The following is an 18305-nucleotide window of genomic DNA, read 5'->3' as shown; positions in this document are numbered from 1 at the left end:
TATTGGTTGCCCATGATCCTAAGTTTATCCCTTGGAATATTAAGATCGTTTGGCTTAATTATTTAGTAAAAATTAGGTATTTTAGATTTTATTTATCCCATATATACAAATAAGAAAATCAATGGACATATTTGTTAGTATTTTTGGCTATCAATTCTATTTCGCCTCTATCTTGAGATAAGTCTCCAGAAGCCTAAATTCCTTTAGTTGTTCACAACAAATTGTGGCTTCCTCGTTATCATTTTGTTAATCTCTAAGAAAATTTTGATCTAATCTCTCTTCTTTCATTTCTTTTTTCTTCTTTGAATATATGGTTCTTTTTTATAAAAAAAATTAGTAACAAACCCTGCATACGCACGGGTTCTGGTCTGGTACGCGCATTTGTTTACATAATATATTTATTTTAAATAGAAGATTAAAAAAGAAAAAAAATTTATATCAATAATAAATTTTTTCGTATATAAAATATTTAAATCAATAATAAATTTTTTCCCGTATACCATTTTTGGATCATAAATATCATCTTTCGTATATAAAAATATTTAGATCAATAATAAATTTTTCCCCGTATACAAATATTATTTTTGTTTAGATATCTTTTACAAAAAATATTTGGATCAATAATAAAGTTTCGTATATAAAAACATTTAGATCAATAATAGATTATTTTTTCCGTATAGCATTTTTGAATCAAAATTTTTTGGATCATAAATATTATTTTTCGTATATAAAAATATTTAGATCAATAATAGATTTTTTTCCCGTATGCCATTTTTGAATCAAAATTTTTTGGATTATAAATATTATTTTTTGTATATAAAAATATTTAAATCAATAATAGACTTTTTTCCTATATACAAATATTATTTATGTTTAGGTATCGTTTACAAAAATATCTAGATCAATAGTAAAGTTTCGTATATAAAAATATTAAGATCAATAATAGATTTTTTTTTTCCGTATATCATTTTTGAATCAAAACTTTTTGTATCATACATATCATTTTTCGTATATAAACCAATTTGTTAAATAAATACCTCATATATGAGTTTAATTAGAAGGACAGACCACTCCAAATTTAAATCCCACAATATGAAACCCTGAAGTTTGCTCATATAAATAAAGCCTGTAATAAACCTGCACATATAAGCAACATCAAACAACAACATCTTTTTCAAGTAACACCAAAGAACTTTCTTGATCGAAGTCTCTGAATCCATCAAATACAAAACATATTATCAGGGCAAATTAGAAGGAAAAAAAAAGATAAAGTTGAAACCAATCATGTTTCAGAGTAATAACCAAATGTTGAGATTTTTAGTATCAAAATGAAGACAAAAATAAATAAATGAGGATGAAGAGGAAGAACATAATAGATCAGAAGTAGGTTGGTGTGAAGGTTTAAAAACATCACCTTCACGAATCCGACACCGCCACAGGAATAACCTTTCGTCCTCAGATCCACATTTATGTTTTGATTCTGAAATATAGAAAAGAAAGAAGAACATTGAGTTTTGAAATGATATAAGCTAAAGGAATATATTAGTTTTGAAATGAGAAATTTGAGTTTCATAAGTAGACAGTGGAAGAAGATGTAACGGTGGAAGAAGATGAAAATTGAAGGTTGTGTGAAAAAATGAGAAATGTGAAGAGAGAGGAGGATTAAGGTGAGAGAGAAGTGAGGTTGAGTGTGTTTCAAAAACCAGCCATGTCCCCTGTGTGATCAGAACTTTGCAGACTTGGGGAAAGCATCAGTACTGTTCACCAAAAAAGTAGGTATAAATTCAAATATTATACTTCTTCAGTTACTACTTGGTTGTACTTCAATTATTAAGACAATTGAAGTTTGCTATTTGTACATAAATGAAAGTAATTATGTTTGAGATAGAACCAATTGTACAATTTGATTGCAAAAAGTAAAATTTGAACACAATGCCCCTAAATTGATGAGGTGGAGGACAAAGACAAAAGATTATTTTGGTGTTTGTCATTACAACTAATTTTCTTATATTATAGATATAATAATAATGAACTTAAATAAAATATCAAAACAATTATTTTATTACTTTTGAGTAGATGGAGTAACTCAATCTATAGGTATATGTTAATTGAGTCAAACGAATGTAAACTATTCATCTATGTTTATTTGTATTTAAGTTTATGTTTGAATATAACATGTAGTTGGTGTTTATAAATTAACAATTTAAAAAAATATACAATATGATATCAAAACTGTAATTAAGACTTTGTGTCAACTGATTAATTCTGTAAGTTATTTTATGATGAAAGAACTAGTAAACTCATTGTTTGGATTTACAAAGATCAATGACACCCATGTTGGACAGAAGTACAGAACTAATGTATTTAACACAAATTCTCTATTTCTAATTTGTGCAGTTCATGTACGCTTAACCCCAGGCTCTTGTTAACTTAATATCATTACAAGTTTGCAGAACAATTTTTCCTATAAACAAAATATTACATACCTCTCGGCACAAGCTCTGGATTTCTAGGGCCCCTTTCCTCTAGAAACCAGAGTGCGAAAGCCAAAAAATATTACATTTTTTATGCGATAGAAAAAGTATAATATCTGAGTGAATAATGTTCATGTAGAAGAGTTAGATCATTCTTCCTCAAATAATCCAACAGCTCTGACCACACAAGTAGAAGCTGCTACAATCAACGCAGCGAAGATTGGAGGAACAATTAAATCAATCTTAGACTTCACAAACAAATGAGAAGGAAAACATAGAACCTCTCCGGGAACATCCAATGGCATTCTAAGGAACCGATCGTTTTCACACTTCTGAGAGAACAAAGAAGAAGGAGAAATCGCTGAAACAAACGTAACCTGCGGTGAGATTGAAGCCACTGCCACAGTTAAGGTTAAGAGTGTAACCCAAGTGGTTGCATAGGTGAGTATTGGCCATGGTGTTGTCAAAGTGTAAACGGAACAAGTTAGAGAGCCAAAGAGACATTTTGAGAAGATGAATGGAATTGTTAGTTGTTTGTTGGTGTTTCTTGGGTGGGTACTTATGTTTTTAAAAACTGGTGCGAAACTACCTAATCTAACAACTACTTTTTGAAATTTGAGGATGTTGGTATGAAAAAATGGTATATAAAGGACCAATGATTTGAATGTCATATTGATGGTTTTGTTGACCAAGTTTTGTGGTGTGATTTTTATGGTGGGTTTGGTAACTTGGTTTAGCTATTTTGTTAAATGAATTTTGAAAGTGAGAAGAAATGTATAACTACCATCGAAGTCAATCAACATACTATAGGTAAATATTAAATAATTAATAATTAATATTTGGTTTAGCTATTTTGTTAAAAATTCTTCTTTTAGCCTTCAAGTAAACCCTATAGGTAAATATTAAATAATTAATTAAATTATTAATTGATCATTTGGCTCACTAATAACTTAAATCTTATTCCATTTTGTTTTTTTAGATTTCATGTAAAACACAAATCAAGTTTATCAAGTTACCATATTTTATATTTAAATTAATGGGAACTATAATGTTAGAAAGATATTCCCTCCATTCCTATTTATAAGTAAATTTTAATTTTTTACATTTATTAAATAAATGATGTATTTAAATTATATATAAATTAGATATATTAATTATTTAATGAATTAAAAAGTTAAAATTTATTTATAAATAAGAATGGATGGAGTACTCTCTAACACGAAATGGATTCTATCATTTTGTTTCTCTCCTGTAATCTCAACCATTGATATTTCTTCAATATTGTTTTAGTATTTTTATTTTCTTTCTTTAAATTGTTTTAGTTGTTGGATAAGAGGATCCCGTGCGCCTCTAACACACACTCCAACATTATCTTTTGTTGGATGAAATTTATATGGATTCCACCAAAATATGCAGGTCTCTTACAAATTGGGCATGTCTCATATGAAATGAAATTAATCCATTAGAAAAGGGTGTGTTGAAATATGTGTATTAAAGTGTTTTTTTTTATCACCATCCGGTTTAATCCGGTTCAAAGGTCAGTTCTGACATCAAGTGTTTTCAATCTCATTTCGATCACAGTTGTGAAGATCAAACCGTGGTTCTCCCTATCAAATTCAGTCACAATTACCACTAAATCAACTAACGATTGTTTGATGTATTAAAGTGTGTTTTGTCAACACCCCCTTTTAGTGAGAAATCTCACTAAACTACTCGCATAATTTATTTATTTTTGATTAAATGAAACAATAACATTGATGATGTAAAAATTATTGATTTTATTTACACGAGATAGAAACAAATATTTTTGTTTAGAAATTAATTTGTTTATGTAGTTTTTGTGAGATTTAAAATGACTCGTCATTCCAAGGAAAAATGTAAACCACCCACCAAGATGATGGAAAAAAAATTGATGTGAAAATAAAGAAGAAAAAGGAATTTCCACTAAGACAAAGGAATCAAAAAAAAAACAAATGTGAAAAAATATACTTAAATAAAATAGAAGAAAAAAAATTATCTGGAGTGACAATTTAGAGCCAAAAATTTAGAAAAGTTCTTTAGCCACCTCCCTATGGGGGTCACCCCCAGCGAAAATCCGAAAATACCCCTGCTTCGGAAATGAACTTCCGAAGCGCTTTTTTTAAAAAAAAATTCTATAATTCGGAAGTGCATCTCCGAAAACACCTCATGGGGGGTGTCTTCGGAGAGGAACTTCCGAAAACACCTCATGGGTGAATTCGGAAGTTCATTTCCGAATTATGCAGAAACTGTGTTTTTTTTTATGTTTTTTCTTAAACAGTCTCGCATTTTAATTAAACGCAAACGCCAAATAAAATAAGCGACATATAAACAGAAAATACCAATACGATAAATAAAATGCAAATAATATATGCAAGCCGAACCAAATAGTAATAGTGTGCGCAATATACAATTCGAAAACAAAAAATAAATAAACCCGACCACCCGACCACTACTGGGTGTGCCTAACCCTCTCACCCTGAGCCCTCCTCTACCGCCTGTACCCCGCCGCACGGCCCGCATCAGTGACGATCGCCTCCATCACGGCGACTGCATCTGGACCGCCCTGAAGAACGACACCCCGATCCAAGGCGTCCCGCCCAAGCATCTCTATCCGCTGGCAGATCGGCAGGAGATCAATGGCGTGGTCATCCTCGGCCTGCTGGTTCTCCAGGATCTCCTCATGTGCTGGCCTAGGAGCGTCGGGAACGTCGGGTCTCAGTAGAGGATGGGACATCCGGTAGAACCATGTGACGTACCCCTTCTCACTGTGCCAGTCCTGTGTGACCCGAGTGAGACGGTACTCCTGCGGTACCACATGATGCTGCCAGTCCTCCCATATGGCAGCAAGCTGCACTTGGGTCACTGTGTCGGGAGCTGCCTCAAAGGGTGACCTGGGTATCCGCTGCACGAATCCGAACTGATGCATGCACCGCTCAGGGAGATATCGGACCATGATGCCGGTCCCGCATGCCAACCAGCCTGAATATAGAGCAATGTCGTCAAAGGGGACAATCTGAGCGTAGTCGACGAACGGCCTCCAGGTGACGTCATCGTGCATTGTGCGGTCCAAGTACAGACGGTATGGTCCCACCGCATCGTTCCCCCTCTGGAGAGCGTATCTGGCGGCCCTGGGCATGGCGTCCACGTACGCAGGATCAATGTGAAAGCCGTGGATGCGGGAGAAGTAGGAGATGATCCAGCTCTGAAACAGAAACACAATAATGTATTAAAAATAAATACGAAACATAAATAAATAAATAAATACGATAATATATTAAAATAAAACGTACCGTAAGCAGTGTGCAGGATCCGACCAACTGCCTCGTCCTCCAGTTGGAGGCCTCATTCAGCTTCTGATAGAGATATGCCAGAGTAGCTGCCCCTCAGTTCCACTGGTGAACGGTATCCAGGTCCATGAAGTAGCGGAGGTAGGTCACGTCGACGTACCTGGCACTCTTATCCACAAAGCATGCAGCGCCTACCACATGCATGTACCAGCACCGGAGAGCGCAGCCGCGGTGATACTCTGTGAACAGCTCGTTACCCACACCCTCAGCCTCGGCAGCCGCGTCCAGGTGGTGCTCAAAATAAGTGCTCAGTGTGGTGAACCGGACATGAGGCCCAGAAGTCGTGACGCACTCATAGTGAGCAACCTCGTGCTCCATGCCCAAGTAGAGCATCATCCACTCAATGGCCTCCACCCTCTGGATCTTGGAGTGGGTCAACAGCGGCCCCCTAATCGGCAGGTGGAGAAGACACTGCACGTCGTGCAAGGTGATCGTCATCTCCCCAACCGGCAAGTGGAAAGAGGACGTCTCCTTGTGCCAGCGCTCCACAAATGCCCCCTGCATGCCGGTGCTGATCATGGTGTACCCCGTCATGCAGAGCCCGCTGAGCCCTGAACCTCGCACATGGTCGTTAAACCACTCAGCTGCTGGTTTAAACAGACCGAAAATCTTGCGGGCGTGGTTGACCATTTTCAGCGGCTTTCTCTCCTGTTACAAAAAAAACAAATAAGCGACATATATTAAATAAGCGGACATATATTAAATAAGCGACAAATAAACGGTTAGATTATAAAAAATGGTGACAAATAAACGGTTAAATTAAAAAAATACCTCTCCCTCCCAGATCCGCCGAGCGACGTGATCGTGGTAGTGAATCAGCACGGAAGTGTCAAAGGGCCCTCCCGGATAGCCACCCTCCTGCTCATCCTCCTCCCCGGCTGGAGGGTCAACATCCGGTACACCCTCCGGCTCGTGGTATGGCACTGGCACCTCCTCCTCCTCTCGCTGGCGGGAAGAAGATACCCGAGCCAGCCGACTCCTAGATCCTGAAGCAGATGTACCCTCTCCCACGTCCATGGGAACTCGCACACGGCGTCCCCGGCCCTGCCCCCGTCCCTGGGTCGACGCCAGCTGCGCCGCCGCCCGCTCGCGTCTAGCCGACGCAGTCTGAGACTCTCTCCCCTGTCTGATGCGTGCTGGTTGGTTGCCTGACATGTTCCTGTAAACAAATGAAATCGATTAATATGCGAGACAAAAGAAGAAACAAAAATAATTGAAATTCTGATACAGTTCAGAAGTTCATTTCTGAAAACTGGGATGGAGGTGTTTTCGGAAATGAACTTCCGAAACACCCCTGCGAGGAAGTTTTCTGCAACTTCCATGGCAGACCCCTAAACCAAACATCAAACCTATGTCTACACATTCTAAACATCCTAAATATCAGTATAAACCTAACCTAATACATTTTTTGCTATTTGTAAACACCCTAATATACATTTTAATCATAGATCTTAAAATCAAAATGCTTACCGATTGAATGGATTTGAGGACTTTTGAATGTAATAGAGCAAGTAGATGGAGCCTTTGAGGTAGCTTGGAACTGGTTTGCACAAAAATCTCTTGGGGTGTGAGTTTGGAAGAAGATTAGGGTAAATGATTAGGGGGAGGGGGCTGTTTTGCTTAATCTGCAAAACGCGCAGTATTTCGGAAATGAACTTCCGAAATGGTGTTTTCGGAAGTGCATTTCCGAAATAAGTCAAATTTAAAAAAAAAAAAAGGCGCTTTCGGAGATGCATCTCCGAAAGCACCTTTTTCTTGTATTTCGGAAATGCATTTCCGAAGTCAGGGGTATTCTGGGTTTTTCACCAGAGGTGGACTAGAAGGTAAGGAGGTGGCCAAAGAAATTCTCTAAATTTATCATAAACCACCCACCACCATAGGGAAAATAAAATTGAGACTTGCGATTAACTTGTGACAAGTTGAATGTGATTTTAAATGTCACATCCATAAAGTTATAATATACTCTCTCTATTTTTTTAATTTTTTTTAATTGTCACATTTTAACTTTTTAAATATACTAAGAAAATTAATAATGGTTGTTACTTTTTAAGCTATAATTTTTCTTTTGTCTATAATACCCTTAATTTTTAATCATTTCGATATACTTTTTTCTCTCGTAATAATTAGTTAGGGGCAATTTTGACAAAACTATAATGATTACTACATTAAAATTTAAAAGTGACAATTAAATTGAAACAATTTTTTTCACAAAAGTGACACATCATCTCCAACATGCTGATAAAATGGTGTTAGTGGGGGTTCCGACAATTGATAACCTTTTCTAAGCTTGCATAGGGCCTCAAAGTGAATTTTTCCTAGAGCTGTCTTTTTAGAGTTAATGTGGATAATCCTTATATTTGGTTTCCATTTAGGATCCTTTGGTTCAACTATTCACTAAGTGATTAATTTCTTGTAAGAGTAAATTTGTGAGTCTCGGGGGGAGGATGGTCTTGTGGAATTTGATGTTGAACTATATTCCAGTGTTCTTTTTGTCTTTTAAGAATATGCCAATTTTTGTCTGGCAGAAGTTGGCTGGTATACAAAGGTGTTTTCTATGGAGGATTTCAAAGGAGTTGATAAGGTTGTCTGGGTTAAGTAGACAAATGCATAAAGCCGAAAAGCAATTTTTTTAAGTGTTAGGGATCTTAGGCTTGTTAACCTCACTCTGTTAGCAAGTATAGGTTGAGGATTCTTTTGGATGTGTCTTTGTTGTGGAGAGATATTTCCTATGAAAGGTATCGAGCACAAGGAGTAGGCACCCGTTGGATGATAGGGCAGGGGCTCTTAAGAGGGTGTCTCAGTTGTGCAGAAGGGTTTTGTTTCTTGGGATTCCATCTAATATGGAATCAGATTGGTTCGCCTCTTCTTGTGTTAAGAGGCTTGAAGATAATCAAATGACCAAATTTTGGCACGATGTATGGGTTAGTACTACTTTGTTATGTTTATCCTTTGAGTGTTTATTGTTTATTTCTAAGAAAAAATCTCAGGTGGTTAGCTCTTAGGAAGTTTGGAAGGGGGCGTTTGGGTTTAGAGGTTTAGGTGGATGTGTCCTCTCTTGATTTGGGAAAAGGAGCTTTTGGAGGAGTTACTTGGTCTCCTAGCAGGGTTGGTGAGGGTTGGTTGGGAGTAGGGTGATAAAGCGGGTTCGACCCGTCAAACATGTCCGTTTTGGTCATACTTTTTCGCGGGACGAACCAAGGACTTAGACCTCCACCCCCCGAATATGCATGCCCCTGCCCCTTCCCCTTTTTTACATGTTTTTGAGGGCGCGAGCATTAACATAATTTTTTTCAATGTTTAGGCTTAAAAATTGTGATGCTCGCAAGCCCGTCCTGTCGCCCCCTCATTCTCTTGAGGGGCATGCCAAGGTTTTAAATCCGCAACCTCAACTATGTCCGGCATGCCCAGCTCCATTTTTGCAGCCTTTTGCCGAGCGTGCCTAAATGGGCCGGGCATCCTCGTTTGCCATCAAGAGAATGTTTAGATTTGGAACACTAGACCCAACATGTGGCTTTTTGGTGAAATTTTCTTATGATTATCTTGGTTCCCTAGCCGGTCAGTCGGAGAATAGGTCGGACTGGGTGCTTCAGAGGCTCGATAGGATTCAGAAATTTTAGTGAAGAAAAAAAACTTTCATTCAGCATCTAGAGGGAGGACATAGCCAAACAACCTACTCGACACCATCAACCACTACACAGGAACCAAAAGAACCAAGAATAACTACCCTGACCAGATAACAAACTGACCCATAATATGCTGCCTAAGTCTATGTTTGGTTATCCGGTAGAAAACATCAGAATCAATTATGGGCCCTTAAAATCATTTCTGGAGTGTTTGGCATTCTCAAACAGTCTGCCGCCACCGTGATTTTTCTAGTTCCGAATTGATTTTTATGAAGCTATAATTCCTAACTTCTTGAAATCATTTCTAGGAATCAATTCTCGTTTTCCATCCGTTTTTGTTCCCCTTAAATTGAACAACATCAATACTCATCATCTTTTCTTTCTTTTTTTTTTTTTCCCTTTTCGTCATTTACACAACCAAAAGCAATTTTGATAAAAATATCCAAACAACAATTTTCATACAAATCACTTTTATTGTGAATATCTCCAAATATAAATCACTTTATGTTAAACTCAATTTTAACTAAAATCAATTCTACAAATTCTTCAAAACTAAATTGAGTCTAAAAAATTAGAAAATGAAATATGGGATGATATGAATATGCAAGTGTTTAATGGATGCAAAATTAAAATAATATGATATCAAAGAGCCGCGTTTTCATTTTCTTGAAGGAGAAAAATGCATGCAAAGAGCCACGATTGTGCACTCAAATCAAAACACTCATACAAGAAGAAAAGAGAAGGGAAGGTTTTAAGTTTTATTTTGGTGATGGATACGCAATATAAATAATGGTTGACATGTGATGGTTAATGCATGCTAAAAAAAATACAGTTGAGATCCTCATGTTTATATTTGGTATTAACCATATCTTGGTAACCAACTTTTTAAATTTCAATTCAGTTAGGTAAATGTTCCTATTAATTATCAACCAATGCAACCAATTTTTAAATTTGTCCAAGCCAGGTTTTGCATTCTTTGAGATCATTGAAGGCAAATTAAAACCAAACTGAAACCAAATAGTACTGATATGCAAGCACCAATACTTTGCCACAATTTCGCTCACTTGAAATACAAATTACCAAAACAAAAGTAGCAACTGAGTCTAACACTTAAAGTAGCAGCAATCAAAACTAGCGCAGAAAATAGCAATTGACAAAACAAAAAACTAGACAGATTTGCCTACAATAAACTGCAACAGACTCTCAAGCTCCATTAGATGATTTTCGAGGACTCCTATTTCACTCTGCTGTTTACCATCAAGCAAATGTGTGGCCTTAGTAATTGCAGAATTGATCTTCTCATTTTCACGTGAAGAGAGCTTTAGTTTCACATCCCTCTTCTCCAAAGCATTCTTCATCTTGTAAACACAGTAATCTATTGCATTCATCGCATTGGCCTTTTTTAGAAACTTTTCATCTGCAGCACGGTACTTCTCAGCATCACTGATCATATCTTTAATTTCATTGGAAGACAATCTTGTTTTTTCATTAGTTATTGTAATCTTATTTTGACTACCGGTAGATTTTTCATTAGCAGAAACAGTCAAGATTCCATTTTCATCGATAGCAAAACACACCTCTAGCGGGTGACCACGGGGAGCACGTGGGAGGCCAGAAAGATCAAAAGAACCAAGTAAATTGTTGTCGCAAGCTCTTGCTCTCTCACCCTCATAAACAATAATGGCGGCAGAAGTTTGGTAATCGGTAGCTGTAGAATAACCTTTTGTTTTCTTGACAGGAATGTTAGTGTTCCTACTAATTACCACATCCATGATATCACCTTGGGTTGAGATACCAAGAGACAATGGTGCAACATCTTGCAGCACCAAGTTTGGAACATTTTTAAAGCCTTCACTCAACAAAGCAGCTTGCACTGCAGCACCATAAGCAACAGCCTCGTCAGGGTTAATGATCTTGCATAAATCCTTACCAGCAAAAAAATCCTGCAATAGCTGTTGTACTTTTGGAATTCTAGAGGAACCACCAACAAGTACAACATCATGTATAGCTCTCTTGTCCATCTTAGCATCAATAAGACAACTCTCAACAGTTTTCAAACACTGATTGAAAAGATCCATATTGATTTCCTCAAACTTAGCCCGAGTGATTGAAGAAAAGAAGTCAATGCCCTCATATAAAGAATCCACCTCAATGGTTGTCACAACAGCAAAAGACAGTGTCCTTTTTGCTCTCTCGCAGGCAGTCCTCAACCTCCTTAAGGCTCTTGAGTTTCCAGCGATGTCGACCTTGTTCTTCTTCTTAAACTCTTGCGCAAAGTAGTTCACCATTCTATGATCAAAGTCCTCCCCTCCGAGGTGAGTGTTTCCTCCAGTAGCCTTAACATGGAATACCTTACCATTGATTGTAAGGAGAGACACATCAAAAGTCCCACCGCCAAGATCAAAGATGAAAATATTCCGCTCTCCAACACATTTAGTTCTTTCGTCAAGTCCATAAGCAATAGCCGCCGCAGTTGGCTCGTTGATTATCCGCATAACATTAAGTCCAGCAATGGCACCAGCATCCATGGTGGCTTTTCTTTGAGAATCATTGAAATAAGCGGGCACAGTAATAACCGCATTCTTAACAGGCATTTCCAAAAATGCTTCAGCAGTCTGGCGCATCCTAGTTAGTATCATAGAAGAGATTTCCTCAGCACATAGCAGTTTCTCTTGACCCTTGTACTTAACAGAAATCATTGGTTTGTCATTGACACCAGCAATGACCTTGAATGGCCACAACATGTTATCATTTTGAACATCAGAGTCACTAAATTTCCTACCAATTAACCTCTTAGCATCTGACAAAATAAAATTGATAACATATCAATGCAATGCAACAAAATAAATACTACATGAATATGAATAAAAAATAGATATATATACCAAAGATGGTGTTTTCCGGGTTGGTTGCAGCCTGATTTTTAGCAGCATCACCAATCAATCTTTGATCCTCGGTGAAAGCAACAAAAGAAGGCGTTGTTCTGTTTCCTTGTTCATTGTGGATTATCTCTGCTCTATTTTGCTGATCAAGCCACACAGCAATACAAGAATAAGTGGTTCCAAGGTCTATTCCAACAGCACGTCCTTCATACTTTTTAGCCATTCTTCAGACTGAGAATAAAATATAAACGTTCTGCTTATCTTACTCTTGACTTGTGATATTTTAACTTAAGGTTCTTTCGTTTTATATTCACTCAATATTCTAATCGTTTGATATTCACTCAATAGTACTCCAACATTAATCTTCTGTTATGGAAAACTCAAACGTCCCTACTCTACGTTGGTTTTATTGTGCTAGCTCTCGCGGTTGTAAGAATACTTGAGTGTGGCAATGTGCGTCACTTTGAATTCTCTACTTTTTCATTTTCCCATACAAACTGCTTTCAATAGGTTTATTAGCTAGGAGTAAATTGGCCTCTTCAAAAAAAAAAAAAAAAACATGGAGTAAATTGATAAATAAAAAACACTAAATTAAAATTGTAAAAACATTTTCGAGAACTCAAATGATTAATAAAAAAATATACATAAATGCAGTGGTGGAGCCAGGAATTTCAAAAACTTTACACCATTAATTATTCATCTATTTTAATTTTCACATCTTATTTTTACTAATTTTGCCCCTAATTTTGCCTCGAATTTTATCTAAAAATTGACTATTAAATTGGGAGGAGTATAAAAAAAATAGGGGTTGAGCCCGGGCAGGTGCCCGGGCTAGCTAGGCCTTGGCTCCTCCCCTGCATAAATGTTTTTTTAAGTTGATTACATTCAAGATTATAATGACAATATTTCATGCATTCAGGCTAAATTTCAAGACCTAGATGGAATAGAAACTTACGGAGTTTACTATCTAAAGATCAATTAAGTGGAATGTCACAAATTCGAGCCCACTATACTATACTTGGTATCTCTGCACAACTACAAAGTGATTTAACTTAACAGAACCATTTAATCAGAGAATTTCTTTATCCACCTCCCTATGGGGGTCAACCCCAGCGAAACCTCCCATTTGCCCCTGCTTCGGAGATGCATCTCCGAAGTAATTTTTTTTTTTAGATTTTTTTTAACTTCGGAAATGCATCTCCGAAAACACCACTTTTTTGGTGTTTTCGGAGATGCATTTCCGAAATGCATGAAAATTCAAAAAAGGAAATATTTCGGAAGTTCATTTCCGAAAACATATCTGCATATACAATTTTCCCTCCTTCACTATTTCATCATTTTTTCTCCAAAACTACTCCAAACCCTCTCCAAATCTCAATCAATCTCCATCCATTTTTCGTCTCAAAATCAAGTTTCAAACCGTTGATCACGTTAAAGGGAGCATAGAAAGCTACAATTTGAGGTAAACATCTCTCATTTCATCCCCTATTTCACTACATTGATTCAACAATTTTCTGCTGAAACCTGCGATGGTTCGGAAGTTCATTTCCGAAATATGTTACCTAACAAATTTCGGAAATGTACTTCCGAAATAAGCCCTGGCAGTAAAAAAAACTGTTTTGGCCAATTTTGCTAATTTTTGCATATGTTAGGTATGGTGCATCCGGACAACATTGTGCACGACGACGTAGTAGCTAACGTTAGTAGCGATCCAGGTATCGACGTTAAATCGATGATCGATGCGGTTGATGTTCGGCAACAATTTACAAATGACCGGAGCTTCACTAGTCGCGAACAATTGATTGATTGGGTTCGTAACGAAGCTTGTAAACTTGGATTTGGAATTGTTATTTTAAGGTCCGACAATGGAAATAGTAGGCGGAAAGCTTTCGTTGTTTTGAATTGCGAACGGGGTGGGAGTTATGTACAATCAAAACGGGTGTTAAAACACGAAGACACGGGATCGAGAAAGTGCGGGTGTCCGTTTAAGTTGCGCGCGCCTCGGATGGTTGATGATTTGTGGCACTTAAGCGTCATTTCTGGAATTCATAATCATGCCTTGGATGCCAAGTTACACGGGCATCCAATGGCGTGTCGTTTGTCCCGCAAAGAGAAGATTGTGATTTCGGATTTATCGATAGTCAAAGTAGCGCCTCGTAACATACTTGCCGATTTGAAACGGAAAAAACCGGATAACGTTTCAAATATCAAGCAAGTTTACAATGAACGACACAATCTTAAAGTTTTGAAAATGGGCCCTCGGTCGGAAATGCAACAACTTTTGAAACTATTAGGCGATAACCAATACGTGTCAAGCTTCCGAACGTCCGAGGACAAAGTTACGGTGCGTGATATTTTTTGGACTCATCCCGAAAGTATCAAATTGTTCAACACATTTCCAATCGTTCTTGTCATGGATTCGACGTACAAGAGAAACAAATATAGGCTTCCTCTTCTAGAGATAGTCGGTGTGACCTCGACGGACAAGACATATTCGGTCGGGTTTGCTTTTTTGGAGTGTGAAAAAGAAGATAACTTTACACGGGCTTTGGGAATATGCAAGTATTTGTTGGTTGATCAAAAGGTTATGCCAAATGTCATTGTCACCGATCGGGACCAAGCTTTGATGAATGCGGTCGATACCGTCTTCTCGACATCGACCGCATTACTTTGCCGGTATCACATAACTTGCAACGTGAGAAGTAAGCTCAAACCCGCGGTTGGGACAAAAGATAGGCCAGATGAAAACGGTAAAGTTATCAAAGCCGGTGTTGTTGTGGAGAGAATAATGGCGGCATGGAGGGAGATTTTAGATGCACACTCCGAAGAGGTGTATAACGAGAAATTGGTACACTTTAGGTATTTGTGCGTTTCCATTAAGACTTTTTGTCATTACGTCGAATCCATCATTCTTGACAAAGTCAAGGAAAAAGTTGTGTGCGCTTGGACAAATCGAGTTAGATATCTTGGTTGCACCACGACTAACTGAGTTGAATCCGCACATGCGGTCTTGAAGAGGTGGTTGGGTGATAGCAAGGGAGATTTGTGTCGGGGATGGGACACCGTGAACCAAATGCTCCAAAATCAACACAATGAAATTCAAACATCGTTCGGTCGGAGCAAGACGGTTATGGAACATCGATTTAAGGGGCAAATTCTATTCTCCGAATTGATTTACAACATATCCCGTTCGGGTTTGAATTTTATGTTTCATGAGGCGAAGCGGGCGGAGACCACGGGTCCGGATAGTTCTTTATGTGGGTGCACCATTAGAAAGACATATGGCCTTCCATGTGTTTGTATACTTTCAAAAAAATGAAGTTGAATTCACCGATACGCATGGATGAGGTAATCGACCATTGGAAGAAGCTTCGTTTTGATGATTTTGACCCGCCGAAAGAAAATGACTCCAAAATCACCATCTCCGACGAGTTGGAAGTGATAATGGAGAAGTTTGCTAATGTGGATGACACAATGAAAATGCACATAAAAGAACAATTACGAAAAATTGCATTTCCGGAGACCACCGATTTGAAACCGCCATCTCAACCGGTTAAAACGAAAGGTGCACCGAAAAAGTCCAAAAATACACAAGAAGACACATACACAAAAAGATCTCTTCCTACTTTGAACATGTTGATGCATTATTCCCGGGCTCACCGACTCCAAAATCCAAGTGTAGTGGTAACAAAGGCGTCCGTATTTCGAAGCCACCTCGCACACTACCGATCAAAAAATCACCCGTTATATACATTGATGAGATGCCACTTTTTATGCACAAATATATCGATGACATAATTGATGTTGGAGGCGACGACAATTGTGGATATCGGGCCGTTGCGGGTTTGCTCGGTAAAGGGGAAGAAAATCACACTTTAGTTCGATGGGAACTTCTTTCGGAGTTGACGTCGCATCGGGACATCTACGCCCGACTATATGAAAATCAAGAAAAGTTTGAGAAACTTCATGATTCACTTGTGTTGCACCCCAAAATTTGCCCACTTATTTATACCCAATTGGCTTTCATGTCACATTCGTATGCATACCTCACGTAGATCATTCATTCGATACATTTCATTCATATCATTGTTACTGTTCGAGAAAATTGATGGAAAAAAGCTTCGGTGTGGGAAATATCTTGGTTCAAAAGAGAAGTTTGAAAGTCTGATTATATGACCTCATTTTCATTGAAGTCCTCCTAAAATCAAGGTTTCATCCTCTCCAAGGCAAAGTTCTGATTAAAAGACACAAGCTTCAGATTCATCAGGACCGCCCATAATAGGGTTTTGACCAAAGTCAACCTTGTTGACTTTCTGGTCAAAAATATAATCAGAAGATGATTCTAAATGCAGACTGTGGCTGTCCTGTTCATGGGAGCTTCTCTGGTTGAAAGCTGATTGAGAATTGGGTCAGGAACTGATTAATCGGGAAAGTCATCTGGAATCGAAAAAAATCAAGAAAATATCACTTTTGGTCAAAGTCAAAGTCAATTGGCAAATATTGACTCGTGGTGAAAAATCGGTCAAAGAAAATCGAAGAAACAAATAAAATCATGACTTTCCAAATTTGGAAGTTAGTTGAAAATGGAATTACTAAATTTAGAAATTTCCAACACTTAGAAAATTTTTGGAGGTTTTAGATGTTTTAATTTTGGTTGATCAGCCCACTTCAGGTCCGTTTTTCACAAACTTCGAGGCTCTGAATCAAGACAAGGTCAACACCAAAAATGTTCACCTCATGGCCCTCTACAACTTTGTAGTTGGGCAATTTTTCAACTGAAGCTTGGTTTGAGAGATGAAAGAGCTGGAAGATTGAAGTTTCAAACTGATTCATGTTAAGCTGCCAGGCAAGATTCAGGGCACACCGCATGGAAATGATCGAGCACGTGGTGTGCCATCTTTGAAGTCCGTTTTAGAGGATTACAAGAAAGCTATAAATTCAAACTCAATATCAACGTGTTGTTCTCCAGGCCCTCTATTCAAGGAGCCAAACATCATTGATTTTGGTTGCATGGTTGGAAGGATACAAGGCTCAAAAGTCATACCCTGGCAAAGATACATTGTGTCAGAGACAAGGGCCAGAACCCAGGCCATACGCAGGCATTTTTACAAACACGTGGCAGGCAGAATTCAAAGCTGATTTTAGAGAATTTTGGAGATCCTTTTGATATGCTTCCAATTGCAAGATACTCTACTCTATCTCCCCTTTACAATGATACAAGAATTGTAACATTCGGTTATGTAGGGATCAAGATACGAGCCATTAAAGTCATGCCATTAAGAAGTACGACATTGAGCTAAATCCAGGCTGCGAGCGCGCGCGTGAGGCCTCAGCGTGGCAGCTTGTTTGTGAACGTTTTTCTCACACTTCCAAGTGTCATTTCAAGCAACTCTCAAAACCAAAGTTGCTCTCCTCATGGTATACTACATTTTGGTAGTTGTAATTATCTTCAAAAAGTGTTTGGATCGAAAAATATATGGGTTCAAAGTGAGCATTGTGGGTGGCATTTTCGTTTGGTGAAGGATCCTACTACACATGTGAATGAACTTGATGACTTGCTTCTTGCTTTTCTTAACCATGCAGCATTTTGAGTACATAAAAGCATGTAAAATTCTTACTACAAATAACAAAACTTGCTGGTTAAGAGAAAAGGAGAAATGATTCACTATAACAAGGCACACCATAACACATATGCTCCTCATATATAAAAGCAAAAAGCTCCACACTTTCTCTTGGACACACACTCATTTTCTCATTTCTCAGAACACACATACACGGCATTTCCTCTTATCACTTTCAGATTTCTTCCTCTCTCTACGCCTTTCTCTCACTTCATCCCTCTCTCTCCATAACAACAACAACCTCACTCTTCTCTCACCACCAACCACCCTAACAAAATATAACAAACCTTCACCTCCTTCATTCTTCATCAACCATCACTCTCCATACTCCTATGCA

The 18305-nt window shown here is 37.8% G+C and overlaps 2 protein-coding genes across 2 annotated transcripts; both read right to left on the bottom strand.

Annotated features, from left to right (window-relative positions):
* Positions 1-2311: 2311 nt before the first annotated feature.
* On the bottom strand, positions 2312-3186 carry LOC131622354 (uncharacterized). Its single transcript, XM_058893384.1, has one exon. The coding sequence runs from the start codon at positions 3143-3145 to the stop codon at positions 2624-2626; it is 522 nt and encodes a 173-aa protein (XP_058749367.1). The 5' UTR covers positions 3146-3186; the 3' UTR covers positions 2312-2623.
* A 7445-nt stretch (positions 3187-10631) lies between these two features.
* On the bottom strand, positions 10632-12570 carry LOC131622353 (heat shock 70 kDa protein 4-like). Its single transcript, XM_058893383.1, has 2 exons — positions 12351-12570; positions 10632-12265 (listed from the first exon to the last, which is right to left on the bottom strand). Exons 1-2 carry the CDS (start codon positions 12568-12570, stop codon positions 10632-10634), a joined length of 1854 nt encoding a protein of 617 aa, XP_058749366.1.
* Positions 12571-18305: the final 5735 nt, after the last annotated feature.

The sequence above is a fragment of the Vicia villosa genome, unplaced genomic scaffold (genome assembly GCF_029867415.1).
Source record: "Vicia villosa cultivar HV-30 ecotype Madison, WI unplaced genomic scaffold, Vvil1.0 ctg.000029F_1_1_2_unsc, whole genome shotgun sequence".
NCBI classification, from domain to species: Eukaryota; Viridiplantae; Streptophyta; class Magnoliopsida; order Fabales; family Fabaceae; genus Vicia; species Vicia villosa.
Note: the sequence above shows the minus strand (reverse complement) of the source record. Positions and strands in the feature narration are given on the sequence as shown.